General features: G+C 34.6%; 2 protein-coding genes across 2 annotated transcripts; one reads left to right on the top strand and one right to left on the bottom strand.

The window, feature by feature from the left end:
- Positions 1-4,277: 4,277 nt before the first annotated feature.
- Positions 4,278-8,177, top strand: LOC146146726 (uncharacterized). Its single transcript, XM_083387002.1, has 6 exons — positions 4,278-4,308; positions 4,745-4,892; positions 5,909-6,022; positions 6,369-6,467; positions 6,958-7,107; positions 7,287-8,177. The coding sequence occupies exons 1-6, from the start codon at positions 4,278-4,280 to the stop codon at positions 7,474-7,476; spliced, it is 732 nt and encodes a 243-aa protein (XP_083243128.1). The 3' UTR covers positions 7,477-8,177.
- Positions 7,506-25,804, bottom strand: LOC146146725 (uncharacterized). Its single transcript, XM_083387001.1, has 6 exons — positions 25,325-25,804; positions 23,032-23,095; positions 22,803-22,867; positions 21,992-22,064; positions 12,828-13,058; positions 7,506-7,630 (listed from the first exon to the last, which is right to left on the bottom strand). Exons 1-6 carry the CDS (start codon positions 25,802-25,804, stop codon positions 7,506-7,508), a joined length of 1,038 nt encoding a protein of 345 aa, XP_083243127.1.
- Between the last annotated feature and the right edge of the window lie 831 nt (positions 25,805-26,635).

Here is a 26,635-nt window from a genome sequence, read left to right as displayed (position 1 = left end):
TGGCCTAGTATATGGTGGTAACTTAGCTCCCACACTTAACGAGTGGGAAGTTTGCGCCGGAAACAGCTCATTACATATGCCAAGCGAAGCAAGTTTGCTTATTTTTTAGCTAACGGGATTTACTCCGAATTTTAGGCTACTATTGCTCAAAGTAGGGTGCGGAGTCGGCTAAAAATAACCAGAGTCCGATTACGGCCAAAAAATAAATCTGAGCCCGACCCAGGCCAACTGTACGATTTCGTTGAGTACCGAGTCGGCTCATACAGCCTGTATTCCACCAAATTAAGCAACCAAACACGGTGGATATTCAGCAATCCACTTATAGCGGTGTTATATAAATCAGCATTTACCCACAATACATGGTCGGAAAATATCCATTATGCTATTCCTCATTTACAATATAAGTTTGCGGCTTTATCAGTTTTGGTACTGTGCATGCGCGGTCTTATTCGAGTCCCGAGTCCGACTCCAGCATTTCGAGTCCCGAGTCCGACTCCAGCATTTCGAGTCCCGAGTCCGCCTCCCTATCAGTGTTTTTTCATTAAGGGTATTTCACTATAGCGACAATATGTTTAACTAATTTGGGGACAGTGTGCTGTGTACCAGGGGTCACCCAAACTTTTGTATGAAGGGCTACCATCGCGGGCCCGGTGGAATTTTTTTTTTGGTAAATTGTTTTAACTTTAATATCGGCAAACGGGAACATATAAATAAGTTAACTGTAGCGAGCCCTTATAAAAACGTTTCAACGGTATAAAATTTTATAAAAAAATACAGTTTTAAAAAGGAGCTTTGTATGTGTATTAACAACAGAATCTGGCCCTCCAACAGAACACATAATGCCGACGATAAAAGTTCTAAAATTTATTAATAAAAGCTTGAGAAGCGCACCGCTCCGAACAAAAATCAGTCAGAAAGGTCTAAAACTTTAATACAAATATGCATTTCGCCTATAAATGGCATCATCAGTTTGTCTGTACAAATAAATAGTAAAAAATTAAAATATTAAAATATAAATGTAAAATAAATTAATAAAATAAAAAAATTATTTATTTATTAATTTATTAATTTATTTTACATTTATATTTTAATATTTTAATTTTTTACTATTTATTTGTACAGACAAACTGATGATGCCATTTATAGGCGAAATGCATATTTGTATTAAAGTTTTAGACCTTTATTACTGATTTTTGTTCGGAGCGGTGCGAAGTTTTAAAAAGGACCTAGAATACCCCCGTTTGAGAACCGCTGCTCTAAAGCGAAAGTAGTCTGAATTCAGGACGGGTCTGCTTGCCCGTCGTTGAACAAACATCGCGTTTAACAGGGACGATCATAAACCTTGGCTTTGGTGTTGCTAGATCAAACTTGCTGCAGACTTCTTTTTTTGGCAACTCCTTATCACTTTAGTCCAAACAACTGCTCAGTATTGAGTTTGCGCGCAAACAGACAAACACCAAAGTGTGATGGTTATAGCGGTTGTAGTTTCTTTGTTCTTTTTATAAACCCGCTTCCAAAGAGGAACTGTTTTTTTGGGCGCGCTAAGCTGCGGTTGAACAAGCAAACTGTTGTTTACGATGGCGCCAAATTTTAAACACAAAAATGAAATTTGAAGGGGCGAAAGAAATGCGACTATAGATATGTCGATACCGATACCTGATATTTAAAAAAAAGTATCCTATATAAAATGACGTCATTACTATATGTTAAAAAATGTGAAATTGGTCAAACTGAAAACTACAATTGTAATGATTTTTAAGGTATTAGAATAATCGGGTCGAAATTTGCTTTTGGGCCAGGTAGTCTATTTGTCTTCTTTGCCTTGGAAAAGGTAGAAAACAACGTTGGATCACAAAATATAGCTGCACAAATTAATTTGGTATTGGATCGGCACCGATACCACCCTAGTATCGGACGAGTAACGATACTATCATTTGGTATCGGGTATCTGCTATTTTTCGTTACACAGCTTTGTTTTAGTTACCGGTATTTAATCGCAATCTAATCAAAAATATAAAAAAACATGTATTCAGAATATTTGTTTGTTAGTGACGCGTATAGATAATATTTTTATTTCAACTAATACAGTTTAGCAAGAAGCTCGTAATATTCGCAGCACCTTGGTTCCCTAATCTAGGTATTTGCAAATCGCTCTTCGATTTGATCTAAACCTCCGATAATGTCTGATCGGAGTCGATACCCGATGACAAGTGATAGTATCGGTACTCGTCCGATACTAGGTTAGTATCGATGCTAATTCGATACCAAATTATTACAGTCTAAAATATAGGAAATTCAGTTATGATTTACAATCTAACGCAGTGATTACCAACAAAGAGACAAATTTATTAAAAAATAGTAGGTTGAGAACTGAAGGTATAGCCAACATCAAATCAAATTTAGATTAGCTAACCTGGAAAAATTATGTTTGAACGTTTTAACTTAATATATTTCGCTTATTTTGACATAGTAGTGGTGTCATTTGGTATCGTAACGCGATAATTTTTTCCAAAAAAAGGAAATAAAATATACAGTACAGTATCGTACATCCCTTTATCTATTTTAACATCTTTCAAACAGCCTGCTACTAAACTGGATACGTTCATTGTTTAATTACTTTTCCAAACTATATCTCGTCCTAATTCTAGGCTACAGTGGAGCGTATATAGAAGCAACTAGGAGAACACTGAACAGTCAACGCAGGAAATGCGTAGGAGATTTTGTCTAAGCGGAACAACACACAGTAATTAATTCAAACTCGTGTTGCCTTGGATTATTGCACGGGTAAAACAGAACAACGTATCCAGCTGATACAGCAATGAAGTTGAGTCACAGCCTAAAGTTGTATGTGTCTGAATTTGTCTTAACATACAAAATGTGTAGTTTTGCCTGTTTCTAATCATAGTGACGTTGAACCACAACTGAAATACGGCTCTTTTCAATCGGTGGCCGATGTTTCTGATGACGACCACTTACATACAGCATTTTAACTGTAATTGCGTAGACTTTCACTCGGTTTTGAGAATCTTCTATTTTGCTCCTACATAGTTACTACTTATGTTTCGTATCGGCTACTACATACATAAATTAAAAACTCGCTTCCAGCGCTATATGCACAGTAAACCAATAACACATTATACCAGTGGTTCTCAGCCGCCGGTCCGCGTCAACTTTTCTGCCGGTCCGCCAAATGTATTGCAATTTTATCTCTGAATTGCAAAATGCAAGATGTTAAAAGCTTAAGTTCACCAAATTAAGAACTTCGCCAGTTCCGTAATACACTTTTTGATAGTTTTCTTCAAACTTGTTATAGCCTACAGATACCGCTGGCGGGCAGCGTATACCGTAGGATCAGTTCTACGTAAACAACGTAAACATACTACTTGATCCAGCTTACCATGGTTTTACATTTATAACATTTAAAAAGTTGGTGTTTCTACAGGTCTCACACTTTTTAAATAGTTTTATAGCTAAACTATGAAAATTCGTTGAGGTTGTGCTATCAATACTAACAAGGCTACATAAAAAACAACCGCGTCCGCAAAAATATTAAAATTGTTGTGGCCGAAGGATTAGAACGCTTTAACGATAAGCAAACAGGATGTGAAGGCCAATCTTGCTGTTTGAGTAATAGGAAAAAATACGTGGGTTAATGTAAGGGCCTTTACGTTACACATTTAAAATTATGCGCAAGTGTTTTGAAGGAAATGCAATACGTTTAAAACCAATACAATATTAAGATATTACGACCATTTGTTACAATATTCGATATTGGATTTTCAACTGAATAAATGCAAAAAAACACGCTTGGAAAATCTTATTATAAAGGTTTTGTTTTAAAAATTAAAGTTAGCAAACCATTTTCAAATAGGGCAAGATAAATATACGAATTGATGATCGTAATCTGTATTTAAAATAGAGTTTCAAACTAATTTAACTTGAAAAGGTATTATTAAACGAAGAAAACATTACAAAAATGTAAAATAGGGTTTATGAAATGTTGTTTAGTTTAAAATTTTACAATAATATGATTGTATTCTGGAATCATGAGGAAAATATGCCGCTGGCCGGACGAATTAAACTGGTGGGCCGCATTTGAACCGCAGGCCGTAAGGAAAGCCAAGTATTTGTGCTCATGACTAAGATTTCTATGTGTTGTTTACATTTTCCAATGGGATTTCTGAAAAACATTAAGAGCAAACAACTTTTCGTACAACGTGAAAGCACGATAAAGCAGAGACAAGAAATCGAAAACTAAAGTGAACAAGTGCTAAAATATGACAGATGATGATCAGCCCATACCAATAGGTAGTACTATCAATATGTTGGTTGAATTATTGTAGATTATGAGTAGGGATGTTAAAAGTAGAATCCCAAGGTATTTTGGAATAGTAGGTTTCGGAATTTAGAATCACGAATCCAGAATATCGAATCCTTATGTAATATGTTGAGGAATTTTTACTATTTATGAATATGTGGCATCTGTAGGACAACACAACAATTTAAAGGACAACATTTTATTTGAAATAATTAAATATTTTTGAAACAGAAAAAAAAATAAAAAAAATACAATACTAACTGGTTTGGCTCTGTTCTGATATTTTTACTGACATACCTAGTTATAACCAGAAAAAATATTGAAATTAACTACGCTTACCAAAATCATGCATATATACTGTAGATGAATCACATTAGTGGACTGTTTTTTTATTAAAATTTCAACTCCATCTATTTTTTTCAACAGCCAATCCAATCGACGATGTCTATGAGTTTCTTGATACAGATGAACTTAACGAAAGGGCCTCCAGCATTCTCGACCGCTATTTTGGGGTGGGTGCGCTCGTGCAGTACAAACCTGCAACGCAAATCGCAATTGGAGGAGCAAGTGGGTGGTATGCTGACTTTGTACATTTTATGTTGTGTTTGTGCATTCTCCTTACTGTTTGGTAAGTATTTTTACTGAATAGTTTTGGGCATAGTTTAGTTATGCAATTAGTACCAATCCAATATAGTTAACTTATAAGATGTACCTGGAAGCCATTACAGTGTACTATAATGTTTTCAATAATGTAATTGGAGGGTAATTATGACAAAAATTGCTTTTGCTAATAATAATTAAAATTGTTTAAAATAGAATATCAACTTATTCAAGAATGCTGGGAATGCAGCAAATTTATTTTTTAACATTGAATAAAACTTTTATTATCTAATTTATTCAAATCCTTATAAAAAAAACTTAAATTCTGATAAAAGCATATTGAGGTTTTGTTTTTATATTTTTTGTAGTTATAAAATCACTTCATGTTTCTTCAATAATTTTGAACTAAATTATTTTCATTAACTTTTTTTCGCAAGGCTGTGGTGTGCATTTTAAAAAATAAAAGTTTGCGTTAGATGTAAGTTTTTAAAAATACTTGCATACCTCAAAAGGTCTTTTCTTGTCTAAAAGAGGTTAGAAAACAAAAACTCTGGCTGTATGGAGTCTTTAATACCTATTTTCGCAGGGCCGTTTGGTATAGACAAACATTTCTTTCCATTCCCTATTTTACCTAATTTTATTACAAAAGTGTATTTTCTTAACATTTAATAAAACTTTTAATAGTTAACTTAAAAAAATCTTTAAAAAACCTATGGCTTGATAAAGGAAGCTGTTTTTAATTTTTTTCTTCTAATGTTTTAGTTTATAAAAAACATCACGTTTCTCTTAAATAGGTTTGATGAAAAATATGCTCAATAACTTTTATTTGCAGGGCTGTGGTGTACATTTTTAAAACTACATTTGAGTTCTTAGAAAGAGTTGCATACCTCAACTCCAATTTGGCTGTCTCTCAGATTTTATGAGAGCTTAGCAAAACAAAACCTTACAAAAACTCTGGCAGTATGTAACCTTTAATACATATTTTCGCAGGGCTGTGGGATACATCTTCAAGAAAGTTGGAAAATTTGCCGCTTCTGCGGTTGGAGGGGGGTTGTTGATGATACAAGTCGCCAACCAGTGTGGATATATCAAAATCGACTGGACGCGAGTGAACAGGGATGTTGAACGAAGAAGAAGAAATTTGCCAGCTGGAATTCCAAGAGAAACACAAAACTTTTTTTTAAAGGTGTGTTTGTTTTTTATATAATATTTTATTGAATGTAAGTATTCTTGTATAAATAAATTGTTTGCAAGTGATACATCAGTTTACCTCAGACTTTGATATATTATTTTTTTTTAAATGATACCCATAATTGATTTTTAATCTTTTTTGCCAACTAATACTGATAACGATTTTTTTAAACCTGAGATACAGAAATAACCTTAATTGTCATTTTATATAATTCTAGTTAGTTTCAATTTATTAAACTATTTTTCGTAACATCGTAAGGACACTCGACTCCCTGCTCGCTCAACCAGAACAGCTGAACATGAACGTCAGCAGCGGTAACACGGTTCAGCGATCAGAGGCGGCATCCTTCCATATAGGGTAAGTTCGATACAGAAGCAATAAATAGGATCAATTCATATGCCACTGAACTAAAAGTTTAATTTTTTTTTTTTTGATCGTATACCGGTGAACTTAATTTTTTTCCATATTGAAAATAAGCAATAAAAGAAGTTGATAATTTTACGCAGTGTTACCTACTTGGGGTATCTTTTATTCTTTTAACTATACCAATGCTAGAAAAAGTCAAAATTATTCACTAAAATGGCAATTAATATTTTAGGATCATATGCCGTAATATTTGAACCAAATAACTTGAATACAATTCATGGTACAAAACAAATCAAGAAAACTAATTGTTTTTTTGACAAAGTGTTACCTTTTTATTTTTTCTCTGTATTACTACTGCTAGAAAAAGTAAAATAATCAACTGAAAGCAAAAATGTCAAAACTTGAATACCGAGGCTTACCCCAATATTTCGACCAAATACCGTTTTTGACTTGTGTTTAACCTTTGACCTTCAACCCTTAGAGCGACCCCTAATCTGAGCCGTGCCATGGACAACGGGCAGGTCAACTCGGTCCGTGATTGGCTGGAATTGCAACGCTTGAGTGGCTACAGCGACCAGTTCCAGCAGCGTGGAATCGACAACCTGGAGAAAGTCTCGAACCTCACTATAAAGTAAGCAGTTTTGAAAGTAAACAAACCTGTGTGACGTCAGAATAGGATGACTCCTGCATCGCAGATGAAATTTTTTACCGTTTTGTTAACTGAATTTTTCTTAAAAAATTACAAAAAAAAACTAAAAAAAAATCTTAAAAAAAAGAAAAAAAATCCTAACTAACTTCCTATTATCTCAGTGATCTCAAGAACCTGGGGATCAACGTCACCCTCCACATGGACACGCTGGAAAACGGCATCCGGACTCTGAGGAGGCATCTGAGCACCGCCAGCTCCACTCCCTGCACATCAGCTCGCACCTCCAATATCTCCTCCGTCATGGATGACGTAATGGAGGAGGAGGGGACTTCCGGAGCGAACGCTGTGTGATGACGTCACGTGTGGTGATGTCATATCCGCTATGGGGGAAAGGTCCTCTTGTTGTTAAAGAGTGTTGCCCTCCGTGAGAAGAAGATTGAGAAGAAGAGGTTGATGCTGCTTCCTTGTGTCTTGCAATCCTTTGATAATCGCGCGCTTGAGGAATCTGAATAATTTCGAAAAGGAGGATTAAAAGACACAGAGCGATAAGCCAAGGCAGATGTCTTCATTGTACCCGTTAAACCTGTGGTTCTAAAAAAAAACACTTTCTAGAACAAAGTTGCTTATTAGAAATTGACCAGTTATCTAATGGAGAGTGTGCATTCCAGTCTCGCATGCTTTTTGTAATTGGAACGGGTTGTTTTCCACAAATTACAATAGGTTTCGCGCCACACTTAAGAAACTCTGGAGGTACACAGCTTAAGATCCACTGGTTTAAACGTTTCAAATAAAAATTTCAAAGTTGTTTTGGCGATTGAAACTTATCTGTGTAGGCTTTGCTTGTTTAGCGTCTCAAAATCAACTGCAAAGCAATCAATAATTGCGGTTTAAAGATATGCGATTTTTCTTCTTAAAAATTCCTTATGAGAATTTGGAGAATGTTAACGAACAGTGGGAGATTGTTTAAACGCCGCTTCGATTGTTCCGCCCGCGATTTCTCGTTGCTTTTGTTATTTATGCCGCTGCGAAACATCCAAGTTTTGCTTTTTGTGAAATCCTATACTTTCCATGCAATGGTGTTGAAGTTAAGTTTTTCTTTTGGTGCTACAAGCGCCTTCGCTGTATTTTGTCCGAAGCTTCAGCGATGTTTTTTGCTCTTTGCAAGTCGAGCTTTCGTTTGGCGCGCATTTCTTCGTTGCTACATCGGTTCGCGCGCCGATAATAAACTATTTTTTTCTAACTTGTTCTGTGTTTTAGTTTTTATCGAAACGGAAAAAGTTTGTCGGGCAAATACAGCTGGTATATAGATAAGCTTTGGGTTTTTTAGTCAGAAACCGTAAAATAGAGGAAAAAACACCCTCCTAAAGCAGTGTTTCTTAATCAGGTGAATGGTTCACCCCAGGGTGAATAAAATTTTTGCAGGGGTGAACCGTCAGAAATGGATGATATAGTTTGCGAGCAGGGCGGGTATTCCGGGTGTGCAATCTGTGCTGTTATATAAAGACGAGATAGTTTTATCATATCATGAGACAAGGGTGAATGAAATCTGGAGATAGATGCTAGGGGTTGAACTAAACTAAAAAAAGCTTAAGAAGCACTGCTCTAAAGTGATCAATTTTCGCCCGGCTTAAAATTATTTACCAAATTAGGTAGTAGAAATTTCAAACATTCGCCATAAACGCTTTTAGATTTTTTTGGGCAAACTTTTAAAAGCATCCGTGTGTATACGGTACGTTAATTGACTTTTACCACTTGAATGAGCTATGGAATACTCTTGTTAAGGAACTAATATATCGCTATTTACGATATAGTTTTGCTAATAGCTTCAAATTTGCGATTGCATGCGATAGACAAACAGCCTTTTTTCCTTTTTATAACTGTACTTATTTTTTGGTAAATTAAGCTGATAAGTTTAAATAATAAAATAGGTGATATTGCATTACTAATAGGCTACAAAACTATACCAAGCGTGTACTAAACTCACTATAGGTCCACATCAAGGTCGCCATTATAGTGTTGTAAACAAGTCATTTGTAAAATAACTGAAGTCCAAGTCAAGTGTTTTCAAAATATTGCAAGTGAAGTCCCAGTCTAAGTCATCGGTTGCCCAGTCATGTTCCAGTTAAGTCATTATTAGATAGGCCAATCATATGTCCTCTTTTAGGAGGATTTGTCCTCTTTTCTCAAGAAAAATGAATGGTCCTCCGAGGACGTTAAAAAATGCCCAAATGTCCTCTTTTCTCGCATTTCGAGTTAGTTGCTTATATTTTAAACAAGACTTTTCGGCGAGACGTTGTAATTATTTCCAAAAAAATACTGTAGCCATAACATGCTGAATTGCTGTTTTAAAAAAGGTTTTCAAACAAATTGCCCTACTAGCCCTACCTGCTTGATTGGTATAGCAAACATTGCGCCAGAAAACTTGCAACAGAACCTCACATGTAAAAAGGCCCATTAATAAAGAAAAGGTGTGTGTAAAACGTAGGCTTTTAAATTTTCAGTTATAACTCTCTTCGTAGCCGCCAACAGCAAAAACATTGCGCTGGCAGCAAACAGATCAATATTTGCGCTCGGCCAGCAACACCAAATTTCCTATCGAAAATTAATCCAAGAATCCCAAAACAACCAAACATTCCGATAATCAGCATAAAACATCATCAAACTCAAAGGTAACAATTCTACTTTCGTTTTACTTGCCGGCAAAAAATGTCCTCTTTTTCGGTGCTGAAAATATGGTAGCCCTATTATTAGAGCAAGTCAAACCACGAATATAATAACAAAACGATAAGCCATTAAAATTGGTAAACTCCGATTACGAGCAGTAACTCGACTAAAAAAAAAACAGAAAATAATGTGTAGCAATCTAGTCGTTCTACTTACAAAACTTGAAAATGTTAAATCAAAACCCTTAATTTCAACCCAAAGCATTTGACTCAATGACTTAAGTCCAAATCAAGTCATTTGTCTAAAAGATTTGAGTCAAGTCAATCCATTTTACCAAAACGACTTAAATTAGATTATGTCATTTAAAAACAGTCACTTAACAGTCATTGACTTAAGTCATTACAACACTATATATAGAAAAAAGTCCCAACTACCAAGAAATAAAAAAATAAGCAAAAGTAAACATCAAACCAAACCAATTATTGTTTCATAAGCACTTTCTACTTCATGATAGCTGCATTAGTAGCAAATAATTTGAATCGTAGAAAGCAGGCCTGCACAACATACGTAAAAAATGATCTTTGTTCACCAAACCATTTGTCTTAAATTTGTTTAAACTAAGCTTTCAGTTGGATATTTATGCACTACATCGAACTACAGCCAGTAGGTTTCTTTGTTTAGAAGTCTTGTTTTGACGTAGCTTTATGACGTCATCTCTGAAGATGCTCATGCATTTCAAAAATTTTTTTTTATCGTTACTATAAGAAAATTATTCTATTTCCACCCCTGCCCCAAGCAGCTTCATTTAATGTTAAGTAAAAACTCTACTAAGTGCCCTTTTTGAAATAAAATTACTACAAAGCTACGCTTCAATCGCTATATAAGTTGAAATATTGCGAGCCTCGACTGAGCATTTTTATTTCATTAAAATAATTGACCTGATCACAAAGGTCGGTGTACCATGCAAAATAGAAACGTCAACAACGAAACACGAATTTCGATTGTGTACAAAACAATGCCGCAAGCAAAAGATTAGCTGCAAGTTTTAGGCAGGAAAGCTTTCTAGCAAGCAAAGTTTTCAGCAAAGCAGCAAGTTGTTGTTTACTAGTCGTGTTCCTAGTATTTTTGAAAGCTTTAATTTGGTTAATGCTGAAATTTGCGCAACTGTAATCCAAACACTACCGAAAGCTGTAAGTGCGACTTAAGTTTTACCGGTTTGCTTTAAACAAGCTTTGAATAAATTTTCACACAGGCCAAACTTTTCAATCTAAAGTTGTTATTCCTGAAATACAGTGAGATCTTACGGCATTCTGCTTGTCACTTCGCAGCTTAGGTAAGTTGGTTTATAGTTTTTTTCAAACATGCTTAATATTACAAGGCTGATTGTGTTTGTGTGGCTACTGCAATATTGGCGTTGTTTTTATTTTGACTGTAATATGTAAGTTGATCTGTACTCATTCTGTGTAAAAAAATGGGCGCTGGCTGATCTAGAATCCTACCACATTTTCGTCCAAGGTTTACGAAATAGAATAAATAAATATGGATGAAGAAATATAATAATAGTAGTTGACCACTTGAACCCAAACCCTAACTCGCACTCCAATCAAAATAGTAATAGAAATCCCCAGACGAAAAGGTGGTAGGATACGAGACCAGCGCCAAAAATGTAGAGTTAGCTAACGAAATGATTTTTTGCCTTGTCTAAATCTACTGGGTTAATCTCAATCAAGATGTTTTTGGACGGTTACGGTGGACCCTTACCCAAAACTATGCGTCATTTCAATAACTTTTTGAACATAAAAGCGTTATTGATCCTTGTCTTAACTAAAACTGTTGCGAGTGGGGGTTAAAAAATGCCATACTTTTTACATAGTTTATTACTTTCTGCTATTTACACCAACAAAATGATTCAATGGAACACATTATATTGAAATATAAACAGCACGCTCTATACACAAAATACAAATAAACGATCAAAACTGATTTCCATCTATCCACTACAAGATAAGCATGAATCGTATCGTAAAGCGTGGGAAGTTAAGATAGCGTTTCGATAATTTATGATAAGGATGTTCGATAAGATCGGATCGGAGCCGATACCCGATACCAAGTGGTAGTATCGGTAGTTGTCCGATACAAGGGTGATATCGGTGCCGATCCGATACCAAATTATTGTAAGTTTCAGAAATAATTTGCCATCCAAACTAGAAGTTTATATGTTGAAACGTAAATTTATCAAAAATAATAGTTTAATAACTTGGGGTAAGTGAACTTCTTAGCACAAGTTTAATACGGAATACGGAATTTTTTTTTTTACTTTTTAATTTTATCTGTTTCGTAAGTTTGACAGAGTAATAACTTTTTATTTTTTGCATAATAAACATTAAATGAACAAATGACAGAAGTGAGTGTTTGTAGGAACACGGTATTTAAATGGGTATGTCACACAATATTGGTATTTTTAGATGATTCACGTGTGTTTGGTTTTAAATGTTTAGCACACTGTTTAATGTCTGCCTCACATTCCTTAATCTTTTTTGCCAATTTCTCCTTCTCCACAACATTTTTTAAATCCACGTTTTTCTCATCCCTTTTAAAAGAACTTTTGGCTTTTTGAAATTTATTTTTAGCCTCCTCATAGTCTGAATTGCTTTTATACATAAGCCCCATCAGTAGCAAGCAATCACCATGATCAATAAGCATGCCACATTTTTTCAGATGGGGCTCAGCACTATTTAGCAATGCCAAGGCTTTTTCATGATGTTTAAAAATCTCCCATTCAAATCGACCCAAATGGTAATCAACTTTTGCGTGATGGAGCTCGTCGTTACTAATTTTATAAATTTTTCTTTTGCAGTTGTTCATTGCTTGAAACACCATGTTTAAATAATCATTTGGAGAAGTACCTTTATTTTTTAGTTGGACAGCCACATTTGTCAGTGCTATAATACAATCTATTAATTCATTGGCCACACCCTTTTCCTGTTTCAAATAGAAACACGCAGCAAGAATATAGAAAAATATCGCTTCCCAAAAACGAACTTTCTTTTCCTGGCTGTTAGCAAAGTTGAACAATTCCTCTCCGGTTGCGTTTACACGTTGATTTATAAACGCGGTGAGTTTTGAACGAACTGTATGTGCTTCAGAATGACGGTCCGTGTGCATTAAAACTGAGTAGTACTCAAAGTTAGTATTAGCCTGTACCATTTCTGCCGGTAACTTGTTAAGTCTGCTTAAATAAGCATAGTCTTCGTCCTTGCTGCAAGTATCTGAAAAAACAAAATCAAATAGTTTTGGGCTTAATAAAAGTTGGAAAAATGCCATACTTTTGAATAAAGTCGAAACTAGTTCGTATACTGGGCTGTATCCAAGGGAGATCGCGTGGTCATGTCCTCCCCTTAAACTGTATTTTTTTCCTACTTTAACCAAGCAAGTTGAAAAAAAATTCGCGCTACTTGCCAATCTAATTACATTGCTAGAATGTCTGACCTATTTTTTTAAGTTGTTTTAGCCAAAGGCACCGTGCGTCCTATCGCAACATAGAAAACTAAAGTTTTGGCGACTTAAACAATATAAAGGCGTTTTGCGTTTTGTGTGTATCGATTTCATCGTGATAGCTTTCGTATTGAACGCTTAACAAATATTCAATCTAAATTTTTAACCAAATAAACGAACCGTGTTATGTTCATAAGGTTACCCTTTTATGACATCACATTTAGATGCAACATTGTTACATCCCATTTTGACGTAATCCTGTGACGTCACGGTATAACCTAACCCTGTGACGTCACATTATTACGTAACCCTGTGATGCCATCTCTAAAAAATGCCATTCCCCAAGCAAAATTTCTGAAACCGCCTAGTGTCGTGTAGTATATGCTATGGTATACGGTACAATGACTTCACTGTTTTGGACTTAACTTGACTGAAGTCATGGTGTCAAAAAACGTGGTTTGGAATTAGGTGATTAGATTAAATGTTTTTTAACTAACCTGTGTTATTTATCTCAATTTCAACGCGTAAAACAAAATTACCTTTCTATATTTATGTGGCCCGAAAAAAAAAATTTTTTTTTTGGACACATGTTGTTTTTGTCCGAATTATTATTTTTTTTTTTCAGTCAATTTTTTTGTTGTTCACTTTTGACAAGGAAAAAAACATAGTTGGAACATGAAATTTTCACAACTGGTAAATACCCTCCCAAAGTTGTTTCTAATATAAAATTTTTGTGCACAAGATCTAAGGGGAGGTTTTTAGGGGGGCAAAACTGTCATTTTTTGTTAATTTTGGTTTTAAGCACTTTTCAGAGATAAAAAAATGTAACAAAATCTGATATATTTATGTATGATGGATACATGACATATACAATGCTAAGTAACAAAATTTTAAACCTTACCCCTGAACTTTTCATCCGGGGGGTCAAAATGCACAACACTTTAGGACATTTCAATGACATATTTACACTAGAAGGAAATGACATAAACATCTGAAAATTTCACAAATGTTAGAGAACCAATTAAAGCTGATGTTAAAATAAACATTTTACCTCTTGAAAAAAAGGGGAGTAATTTAGGGGGGTAAAATTAAAATTCGGCCGTTTTTGTGTTTAGAGGTGTCTAAAAAACTAAAGAAAACATTGTTAAATAGTTTTCAATTATAAAGACAAATTATAGATTGCTCTTCAGGCCAATTTTGAACTCCAATTTAAAATAATTAACCTATGGGGGAAAATAACTAAACAAAAATATAGAAATTAAAGTGATTTCATTCATAGAATAAAAACTGGAAAGTGGTGTACACTGCCTCCACAATTTTTCATTTCAATCTGCGGCGGTAAAATATGTTGTTTTGTAAAAGCAATACGTTAATTTACTAAGCCTTTTTTTAAAAGGCAAGTCGCACGCGCTTAGTTTCACTGAGACCAGCCACTTCGCACAATGAATGTTGCACGCGCTGGACAAAAAAAGCACAGTAGGCAGCCAGACGCTTCGCGGCCAGAATAAAGCAAGCGATATGAACAAATTCTGCATTGAAGGTTTTCTGCCGCTAGGTTAGAGTATATAGCTGTAAAGAACTAAATCGAGTACGTCACACTATTGACTTTTGTCCCCAATGAGAGGCGTACAGGGGTGCAAGAAAAAACTGTCAAATATTTTTTAATTATAAAGACAAGTTATAGGTTTGCTTCGCAGCCAAATTTATATTAAGACCACTGACAATCATTCTTGTAAAAGTGCACCATGTCCAACCTATACCACGCAACTTCGGGCCACATCCGCTTTTGCCTGCTAAAGCACCGAAACTGGAAGCACAACATTGGGAGTATATGGACACTGACAAATAAGACCCGTTTAAAAAATATAGAATAACTAAGGAATAACACCCTGGTAAAGTATAGTGGAACTGCGCTATACCCCCCTGGTATAATATAGTAGAACCGCGCTATAACCCCTTAGCAAAATATACAAAAACCGCACACCCTGTCTAGTTTTTTTTGTTTTTTTATTGACGCATTGCTTATAATCGAGTTTTAACGTTTAAATTCCGTGTCAGTGACTTGAGTTGCTCTAATTATAACTTTCACTGAGTCCTGATTTGTTATTTATTTAAAATAATTTGACTTGGACTTGACTTGTTATTTGTTTAAAAAGACTTGACTTGGACTTGGTTATTTTTCAAATGACTTGACTGGGACTTTAGTCATTTCCAAATGACTTGTTTACAAAACTGGTATAAAGTGTCGGTAATTCTCTGCATGACTGCGGGGTCTGAGCCGGACTTCATTTTGTCGCCTTGTTAGAAAAAAAAATTTTTCCTAGAAACAACCACAGCAATCACCACTTCATGCTGGGGTTAACATATGTTGTTCGCATGCCTCCGTTTTACACATTTTGTTGAAATAATCTTAATAGTTAAGTCATTGATTTCGCACAGAAAAGGTGCAAAAGTTATTGTTTTTCCGAATGGTAAAACCAGCTTTGATTAGGGATGCCTAATATTCCAGTGCTGCATTTAACGTAAAAAAGGCACAAAAAGTGGCCAAATTTTAAAAGGTGAACATGAAATCATTTATTTACGTTTTTAACATATGCATGAACTAAAATATTTAAAACGTTAAACACTTGCCAATGATAACTCCAAAGCTATAGATTTAAGAAGTCTATCACGTTACTATAGGTGCGAACGGGTGTAACATTTATTTTTATAAAGGTGAATATTACTCTAAAATAAAGTTCTTCTATAAACAATTTATGTTAAGATACAGTCGGTGTTCAAACCTCTTGTTATAAAGATTTCCTCCAAATAGTACCGACGCGGTTGCGGATCGTGGTGTACAGCAGAATCTAAAATAAAGTAATATTACCTAAATTTGATCACATGGTTAAAATGAGAATGTGGAATAAAACGGTGGTAATTTTTTTGCCAGAACGCACAAAGTCGTAACGTAACGTCATAAAACAAGTAATTTTAGGAAACCTCTAGTACAGCGGTTCCCAAACTGGGGTCTGCGTACCAACTTATTCGATCATATAGCTTGTTTAATGAAGTCTCTTGTGACATCATAAAATAAAACATATATTATGCTCTACTACCTGTTATCAGCAAATCGTTCGCATTAGTTAGAAAGTTGTTACATTAGAAAGAATCGTGACTGCATTAGTGTACTACAAATTTTGACAAAATTTTGACTTCTATGAAAAGTCAAAACATAATCGCCCTAATGGTCACCATTCCAGTCTAAATCACCTCTTGATGCAGTCAGTTTGCATCAAAGTAAAATGTACATCGAACGATTTTAGCAAACTATATTCGTTAAACAAAAAAATGCCATACGCAAACTTAACGCGCATTTTATATACCGTACAAATGACTGTTTGAATATACAGTACAAATGACTGTTTTGTATAAAACTGGTTACGAGCGAATTAAAACATTATTATTATTATTCTTTGCGACTGTAAAGTTACGAAAGATATTTCTAGTTCAAATTGGTCTTTTCATATTTTCCACAATACTTGCTTAGACTAATAGTATAAAGGATAACATTTTTGCAATAGAATTGAAAAAGTTAGCATTTTACTTTATATCACCGTTGTCGCTAACGATTTAGAAAGTAGTTGAATGAAATCATTGAGAAACGCAAAAAGCATAATATAGATTTAAGCTCTGGGTACCATGTAACATGCACTTTTACCGAGTTACTTTGAATCGTCAAATGTCATTTGTGACGTCATCTTGGAGCGAAATGCTTTGGTGGAAGATTCGGGTTCGGTAAGGATTAAATGTATTATAAATAGTAGGTGAAATAGTTTGACTCCCTGAAATGTTGCAAAATCAATTCGGGCTTGGTTATGGTTCGAACAAAATGGCCACACAAACCTCCAGTTTTCAACCTACTATAATTTCTTATATTTACCTTTCAAGTTTGAATCACTGCCTCGCAAATCAAGAATGAAACACCTGGATCAAAATGGCATCGGATCGGCACCGATACTCAATTCAAGTATCTGACGAGCATTGATGATACTACAACATGGCATCGGGTATCTGATCCTAACCGATATTTTCTGACATTCCTAGTAGAAGTGTTTCCAATACTTACTTTCCCCCCTATAGAGATATTTTATCTCCTAAGGCAGTGGTTTCTAACCTTGGGTAACCTGTCGAACCCCTATGTTATTCTGCAAGCGTTCGTCGAACCCCAAATTATCCCTCAGCATTCGTTTCTTCCTCAAGCAGCTGAAACTGGGCATATTCAAATTATCAACTTGGATTTATATAGGTTAAATTGACCAAACTTTCAATTTAAGTTACATGACACTTTGGCACATAAATGAGATTCGAATTTAACTTGAAATAACAACATTAAATATGTTTCAGATGACGTTCTCGCCGAACCCTTGTAACAGCTGCGTCGATCCCCAAGGGTTCGATCGAACCCTGGTTAAGAACCACTGTCCTAAGGGATGCAAAAGCGCCATAAGAAACCATTATTTGCACAAATTAATATCTAATCTAACGTCATGTAATTATGACACGCCAATCCAACACCCACACGGCTTACCTGAAATGTGACCCACTCCTATATTAGTGACGCGAAAAACAGGAACTAAATACAATAAGCCAAAGCAAACCTGTCTGATTAGCTTTTTTTGAATAGCATTCACGCATTCGCTGCTCACCATTGTCCTACCCCTTGGCTTTTGCTGTTTTTTTTTTCAAGTTCAGCGACCAGCGTGTTAGAAGAGACTTGTGAAAGTTCAAGCTATATATTGTGTGACCAGTCAATGTTCGCGGTTTGATTTGAAACCTTAGCTGTTTGAGTCTGTATTGCACCATCGCGACAAGTTATAGGGTAAAGTAAACATGTTGATGGTGGCTTTAGTAGTCGCGAACCCTATTTTCGTTTAATTACGTAACCTAACCCTTTTTGATAATATCGACTCCTTTTTGGCCTTTTCTTGAAATCTGCCTATACCGTTTGCTACATATGGTCCTGTTCGATTTGAAATGCGAAAACTGAAATGCTTTTTGACTGTTTATACCCAGAATGCCCTTTAAACATAAAACCTTAAAACATTTAAAAAAACCCAACGATGCCTCCCAGGGAAACTAATACAAAAAACATACTCAGTTCAAAAACTCGGGAACTGTAATGGGGCGTTTCATCACAAAGCTGATTGCGTCACTGTTGCACAAAGCGGAACTAGATACTCCATATAGTTGTGCTACCTCCACGGTGTTTTGAACCTGTATACACACACACCTGATTTACATCGAACATTTTATTAGAACTTCCCCAAACGCAACCCCTATTACATTAAAAGATTTTATGTGTAAGCGAAAGATTTTATGTGCAAATGTAGTTTAAGATTTTTTATTTGGATCTTCTGCGTCTGCAAAGGCAACTCCTATTGCTTGAACAGAACAGTGGGTAAATAAATTCAATACAGTTCTTCCATTTGCACGAATACAGGTTGACAAAACGAACTACCGTAAAGTTTCGCAAACTATATTCGTTAAACAAAACGCGCCATTTGTACACAATACAAATGACTATTTAAATAGTACAAACTTAGTTTCATGCGCATCCAAACTTAAGGCTATCATTTTTGTTACGTTCATTAATTTGTTGAACAATAAGGTTAAGTTAAACATTTTTTAAATTGTGATTGTAAAAAATTACTAGTGTTATTATTTGTTGTGAGTGAAAGCAGTTTAATTAACACGTTGGTGAAGAACTGAACGTTAAGACGAAGGTTGTATATGGTTGTTTCTTTTTCTCAGTTTTATTCTGGGTTGTAGTATGTTGCTTATATTTTATAACCTTCCGGTATTATTTTTTTAGCTTTAAAACTGTTCCTTGTATTGTATTCTTTTATTGCAACTATATATTTTAAAAGGTGTCATTTCCAATACTAAATATGATGTATCAGTATAAAAATATAAGTTCCATATTTGCCAAAAAGTGTTTCAAAGGGTGTCTTATGGGAGGTCGTTAAGACATCTTCATGTAACGAACGAAAAATCAAACTTAAACTCATCAAAATAGAAAATATTCTAAATACAATATTAACCAGTGTATTACATGATTATATATTTTCCATAGTTTTCAACGTTGGCTGTACATCTTACAAAAAAAAATGGAACATAGAAAGGCTCTTTTGTGCTTTTACCCATTGCACTGGCGGAACCGGTAGTATAGTTACAGTAGTGGTGTGACCAAACATTCTGTGCAAAAGTTTCGCACAAATAGTAACTGGTATGACTATACATCATTAATTCCTAATAAATCATTGTATCTTATTCTGAGTCGCACAAAAACAAATCACAATAAAAATGATTGCTAACTGAAACACCGGTTTAAACAACTCGTTTACATGAAAGGAAAGCCCGTAAAACTATTACCACTTTTCTTTCTACCGTTTAATTTTGATAATTTAATAAAATTAGTCTTTGCACAAAATTATTATTAAACGTTCCAGCTAAGAAAAGTTTATGGCACTATAAAATTACTTTCAATTGACTATACAAGATATATACATATTTAATATTTATGTATAGTTTGGGGCAGACTTGGGCAACTAGATTTATTTTAGCTTTTTAAAATTAGATTAGAATCAAAATTAGAGCATTTCAGTTTTTCCAAAAAATTAGATTAGAATTAGAATTAGATCATTTTGAGTTTCTCAAATTAGATTAGAAATTACCGAATTCTTACAAAAACTATTTTGAATTAGAATTACATTTAATTATATAGGCCTACAATCATTATCATTTAATCGAAAAGTTTTTTAATAAAAAAATGAATGATGAATATACGTGTGCCAATTTTATGGTATTTAGCATATGACATATGCTTTTCAGACCGTGAAAAAAATTACGTTCAAACCAAAGAGTTTGAATTCAAATTCTTTGTTGTGCCTAAGAGACTAAAAATGCCGTTGGACAAAGTAGCATTTTTGGTAAAATCCGAATTAGATTAGAACTAGAATTAGAGCACACGAGCAATTCACAAATTAGATTAGAATTAGAATTGGTCGCATTTTGCTTTAATTCATTGAATTAGAAAACTAGAATTATCTAGTTGTCCAAGTCTGGTTTGGGGAAGTGGTCCCCAAACTAGGATCCGTTGGGTTTTAAGGAGTCCGTGAAACGTGTTTAGATGATTTCCTTAATTATTGTAATTCTGTGGTCCTGAGTTAGTGAAGGATCCACTGCCAAAGTTCTGCCCTCCCTGGTTGACGGTTCCTTAAAAAAGCACTCGTGGTTATTATTGTTGCTCCAGATCACAATCGCGTCAATGAATCGAGATTTTTCGACTTAACTTTATTCAAAATAAATCGCCGGGATAACACGTACATTTTATTTGTTGGTTGAAATGGTTCTACTTTAAGTGGCCATGTCCCTTTAAATCATAAAAACATCAACTTGAATTATTTTTAGGAAAAATACCTATTGTACTTCTTTATAACGTCTATTATATTCCTACAAGAAACATGGGTTAACTGACTCTTGAATTTTTAAAGGGACACGAAATATCAAAATAATTGCAAAGGGTCCGACAGGCAAAAATTTTAAAAAAGTTTGGGAACCGCTGTACTAGTACTAGTAAAAGAATCTTTTTTGTCAAGTTTAAGTTGACAAAAATAATTTATACGTAACGCATTGAACATTGAAATAAATCGCACATTTCTTGATATCGTGGTTTAAATAAAAATATTTTGGCCAACTGTTTATGGCGGTTATTGAGCCCTCAACTGGATCGTTTCACAAAAACACGTAAAAAGTTAGCGCGAAGTGCAAAAAGTGCATTTGTATGGATTAGGTTGGCAAAACTGTCGTTTTAGAATTGAATGCCATTGGACGCACTGTGATTTGGACATAAAAGTGTTTATTTCACAAAAGGCCAAAACATATATAAAAAAAACAAGATTCGCGCTAATAATTTTTTTTTTTTTTGTAAAACATATTTTTTTTTGTAATTAAGTGTTTAAAATACAGAAACTTTAGTTTTGGGACATGCCGTCCAAAACAGAATCTATATTTGAAAGATTTAATGGAAGTTTAGTAAGTAATTGGTTTCAATTTCAAGGCAGACTTTTTAAGGAAACGTACATGAAAAAGAGAAGGTCAGAATATGCGTTGATTGTTTGGCAGCTTTAAAACGAAAAAGATCTTGCTATGCTATCGTATTGTTTGTGTAAAATTAATATTCCCTTATAACTAGGGCGATTATTATTTGACCTAAAAAATACGATTTTTATAACGTATATCGGCTAATGAAGATATAATACGGTTGAAATGACTTTAAATATAAATTAAAACTAAATTTTTTTGATAAAATTCAACGATAAATTAAAAAAACAAACTACGACCAATTTAAAAAAGCTGACCATAGTTTTTTTAATGTTGTAAACGGTTTTTGTGCATTTTTATTCGATTTCTGATAAAAAATAATAGACAAATTTTGACCTAACGTGTAAATTTTGACAAAATTAAGTCAAAAAATATTCGCCCTACTTATAACATATAAAAATGAATCGCAGCAATACTTTTTTATACACTACAATCTATAGAACTCGTTCAAACATCTATAGGTATTTTGTTTAATGTTGGTTATTTATTATTAAATGTTTAACGTTGAATGCATATAGATACAACCCCATTATTTTAGAAAATTACTTAACCATCATTTTACCTTCAGTTTGTTGCGACAACTTTAACTTCTTTGTATCAGAATTGGACTGCTGACTAACTTCAGATGATCGCTTCTAAAACAGTATTTAAACGAACAATAGTGTTATTTCGTGGATAAAAATTATGGCACGTAAAACGAGCAATCAAGACATATGCAAAAACTATTATTATTTTAGGTTTTAATTACAATTTCTATCGTGATGTCTAATCTCAAAACAACGTCTCGTTTTTTTTTCTACATCGCAAAAACTGCGAGATATCGTAAAGTCACCAGTATTATTCTGAAGTAGCCGAGCAACTATTTAAACTTTGTGTAATAATTTTAGATTTGTGCTACGATTATTTAGCACGGCAAACAGTCCAGCTAGTGAATTCTTCTTTCAACATAACATGATTATTTTATATAACAGTCAAGGGCGTATATTACTGGAATCCAAAACCATAGTCAGCAGGTTTCTGCTTGTCGACTACTGTTTTGCTGACGCGAAATTAACAGTTTAAAAGCCCGAATGAAACACAGTAGCAGAATGAATGTGTTTCACGTGAGTTTTTAAACTTTGAGATTTTGATTATTTAGGATTAGGTTTCGTTTTGATTACTCCGACAATTCTTTACTCCGCCACCCACAAATGTATTGCCCCAATTTCAATGGCAAAAAGTACCTGATGGAACCGTTTCCAATTGGAGTGAATATAAAATGGCGCATTGCTTTCTTATTTGTGATTAGTTGCTATTCATTTTTTGTTTGTTAAAATTTGGGTTAAAAACTATTGGTTTGAACTTTAAAGTAACGTTAAGAAGTTACGGCTTACCTGCGTTTTTGGATCAAAATGTTGCGTCAAATCTTCGTGTCTAGCTGTTGATATTTCAGTCGTTTCTACAATATGAAAGTAAACAGGTTTAAGCGTATGTTTCTACTAAAAATGATCGAATAATACGAAATCTTTATCTCCGGTTTGTAATATGTTTTTTTTTTATTAATAGTTGATAAATGTATCCATCCTGAGATAAATAATTGTAGATATAAATGTGTGCCATTACTTTCATATGTAATTTTTTCACTTGTACGTCCCGTCAGGATTTCCGTTTCAGAGTTGTTTTCTTCCTGCAAATGTTATTTTCGTTAATAGTTTGTCTTAATATGGGACAATTAAATATTAGTAGGAGTTGGCTAAAAACACACAGTATTTAAAGCATAGTGTCGTATAAGCAGAGTTGCCATACCGTCCTTATTTCTAAGATTTGTCCTTACTTTTAAGGGCAGGTCTTAGAAAACCTAAATGTCCTTATTTTCGACTTGCGTCCTTATTTTGTCTTATTTACAACAACTACAGAACTTCGATCGTTTTCCTCTGGTAACCGGTGCTGAATAATATTCTAAAATTATGCTTTTGCTCCGAGATTTTATGACATTATAAATGAAAAGGTGCTTCCGCGGCGTACAAGTCTCAGGATTTTACTTCTAAGTGGTGAGATAGGTAGGGCAGTGGTACAGCAGTTTTGGATGCTGCACCAGGATACAACAGCTGACGACATTTTAGCAGTAAACAGCAGTACAAGGTTACTGCCGTTTAGGCTACAACAGAGTAGGGTGCGGCGAAGGCAGAATTTTTTGCGAAGTGGTTGGTTATGGGGAAATAGGTGCGCAGTGCAGTTGACATTTTGATTAAATTAGTAAAGGTATAAGCAGGAGTGACCAAAACTTCGATCGTGATCCACCGTTCGATCATTTCACCTGGTGGATCGCGTTATGTGTCGGATTTTAAAAATAGCGTTCTTCAAGCAACATTAACAGGAGTAGACCAAAAACCAGACCATAAACCTTGATAATTGCTGAGCAGATTGTTTCTGACAAAAATTATGGAATGTGATATGACATGGCTCGTATAAATACAATGCACGTCCAAAAACGTTTTTCAAATGCTAATCTAATTTTCGGTTGTCCTTATTTTTGGTCCATGTCGATGGCAACCCTGCGTATAAGGTTGTATCTTGGTTAATAAGGCTCCAGCCACCCTATAACCATACAAGAGGCCAATGACCGCTTTAACTAGAAAACTTTACTTAAAAACATAAGTTTATTATGAATAATATGATAGAAGGTTTAATAAAATAAGGTATACTCTATGGCAGGGCTGCGGAGTCGGATTCTCAACATCACTTTCTAGACCAGAACCCTATGTCCGATACTTGAGTAGCATCGGTGCCGACCCCATATCATTTTCTTAGCATTTTTGCGATGGTTTGCCCAACTGAGCAAATTCATTTTTGCTTAACAACCAGGAAAACATTACATTCACACGTTTTAATTATTTATCAATTATGCTATTTGGCCGTAGTAAATGGGGGAGATCCATTAGGCCAGTGGTTTTTAACTTTTTTTCTCGCTGAACCACATTAAAAATTACCAAACAATTCTCGCCCCCCTCTAGAATTGCATAACAAAACCATTGTAATTTCACTTTTATAAGTATAACTGAATACACAGTAACACAATACCAACGTGTCGAGTTAGTTTTACATTTAACTAAGCAAAGAAATAAATTACAGTAATGCATTTACTTTGTGTAATTCAGCATTTTCGCACCCCTTTGGAATAGTTCTCGCAACCCTTGGGATTGTGAGCACCCCTGGTTAAGAAACCCTGGTCACAACCCCAAAACTATATTTTATGCCAACTTTTACAGTATAAAAAGACTTTTTTTTGGGCGAAGTTTTATATACTTTTACTACGTTCTTGTCCGTTTAAGAAAAGCTATTAAGCCTAAAGACGACATCATGCACACTGGCAGTGTTTCTTAATCAGGAATATTTTTTTTGCAGGGGTGAACCAACCAAAAGGGGTGAATAAGGGTGAACCGTCAGAAATGGATGATCGCTTGCGAGCAAGGCGGATATTTCTGGTGTTCAACCCATTAGTTGAAAACTAGTTAGTTCAGGAACATTCTAGTCACTAGTAAACAATTTTTTGTATTAAATCGACTACTGAACTTGTGTTTTTTGGTGTTTTTTTGCTAATTGTAATGGTGAAGTTGGTTTGAACTGAGTATTTAAGTTTAAAAATTTGGTGACTGTGTTTCGTGTTTAGTTTAACGTTTTAGTTTTATAAAGTAGGGTACTTGACTTAAATTTGACTTTTTGAAGTTGCTCTAATTATTATAAAAAGACTTGGACTTTAATTGTTTATTCACAAAGACTCTAATTGATTTAAGTTGTTTCATAAATGACTTGACTGGGATTTAATAGCACTATTAAAAATGCATACAATTATACAAGTATTTGAAAACTACATAGCACAAGAACACAAGAAAATATTTAAAACTTTTCCAGTTACCTCAGTCTTTATACCAAATTGATATACTTGTTGGAGCGTTCGTTCAGCTTTGGTCTTTAGCTGGTGAAGCTCGTCAGAAGTTACGATTAAGCTCTTAACGTGTTGGATTTCTACGCTTTCGAAATTTTCTTCCATCTTTATTTTTCTTAACTTGGTTAAAAGTTCACCCGACAAAACCATTTGTAGGAATTCGTTTTTTGTCTCACGACTTTCTATGATTATGTCGATCATCAAACTTCCCAAAGTAATGGATTGTACATATGCTTTTCCAGTATCTGTAATCACTTTTACAATTTGTGGCAGAACTTCTTCATGGTTGATGAGTTTGAACGCACTATAAGAAGCTACAGCAGTAGCTCCCACAGCAGCTACAATAGCTGGTTTTCCAGTTAATCGAACTCCAATGATTGCTATTTCAAATTTATCGGTGTTTTCTGGCTCTATCGCCATCGGTTCTTGTACAGGGCGTTCTTCAGTCATTTTACCAACCACCTGTATGTTTAAATCAGAATTTCAAGTAAGGGTATTTAAGTTGGTGTCTGTCGTATACGTAGACAACGTTATAATTAATTAATCACAAATCCAAATTTATCGTGCTTTTTTTCATTCAGAACACCGGCTTGCATGACTTGTGTGCAGAGGCGGATCCCCCCCTCACCCAACTTTACTTTCGGCCAATTTAAACTACTTCAAGGCAAAAATATTCTCAAGTTATTAGTCTACCAACTGATACCAACAAAACGCATTTTTTCGCACTTTGCGCGACTAACTTTAGTTTTATCATTGCACACCAGTCGTCCGAGAACCGTATACTCTTATTAAAATTACTGATATTATAACGTCACGTTATGACGTAATTTTGTGACGTAGTATCTAAAAAGTAAGCACGCCCTATTCAACAAAATTCCTAGATCTTCTGCCCTTGCTTGTGTAAGACATTTTTTTTTTTTGTTTTTTTTTTAATGTTGCAGCCCATGTAATATTCTTAGGCTTAACACTATAATTAAATGTTGCTCTACTTGTAGAGGGATAGTATTAGCTTGTTGTTGTCAACTTATCTTTCGTTTATATTCCGTGTTGTTTGAAATGGTGCTGTTTTTGTCATATTGGTGTATTTTCATTGAGGATATTTAACTATTTTGGGGACAGTTTGCTTTAAGCAGTGGTTTACTACCGTTTTGTCTTGGCGGGCCCCTTTTGGTGCTTTCAAGCGTGATATAAACTAGTGGCGTTTTTCAACCGTACGAATGCTCGGATCAGTCTTCAGGGGGGTATATTAGTTTCAGTTTAACCAGGTAAACACAAATTTGT

This window comes from Ascidiella aspersa, chromosome 4 (assembly GCF_963924565.1).
Source record: "Ascidiella aspersa chromosome 4, kaAscAspe10.2, whole genome shotgun sequence".
Taxonomy (NCBI): domain Eukaryota; kingdom Metazoa; phylum Chordata; class Ascidiacea; order Phlebobranchia; family Ascidiidae; genus Ascidiella; species Ascidiella aspersa.
Note: the sequence above shows the minus strand (reverse complement) of the source record. Positions and strands in the feature narration are given on the sequence as shown.

Coding starts and splice junctions, on each gene's coding strand:
- LOC146146726 (XM_083387002.1), top strand. CDS start 4,278: ATGACAGATGATGATCAGCCCATACCAATAG. Junction 4,309..4,744: donor TGATCAGCCCATACCAATAG/GTAGTACTATCA, acceptor TTTTTTCAACAG/CCAATCCAATCGACGATGTC. Junction 6,023..6,368: donor TATATCAAAATCGACTGGAC/GCGAGTGAACAG, acceptor TAACATCGTAAG/GACACTCGACTCCCTGCTCG.
- LOC146146725 (XM_083387001.1), bottom strand. CDS start 25,804: ATGACTGAAGAACGCCCTGTACAAGAACCGATGGCGATAGAGCCAGAA. Junction 22,868..23,031: donor TGAAAAAATTACATATGAAA/GTAATGGCACAC, acceptor TTCATATTGTAG/AAACGACTGAAATATCAACA. Junction 13,059..21,991: donor GTTGTCGCAACAAACTGAAG/GTAAAATGATGG, acceptor TTGTTTTTTCAG/ATACTTGCAGCAAGGACGAA.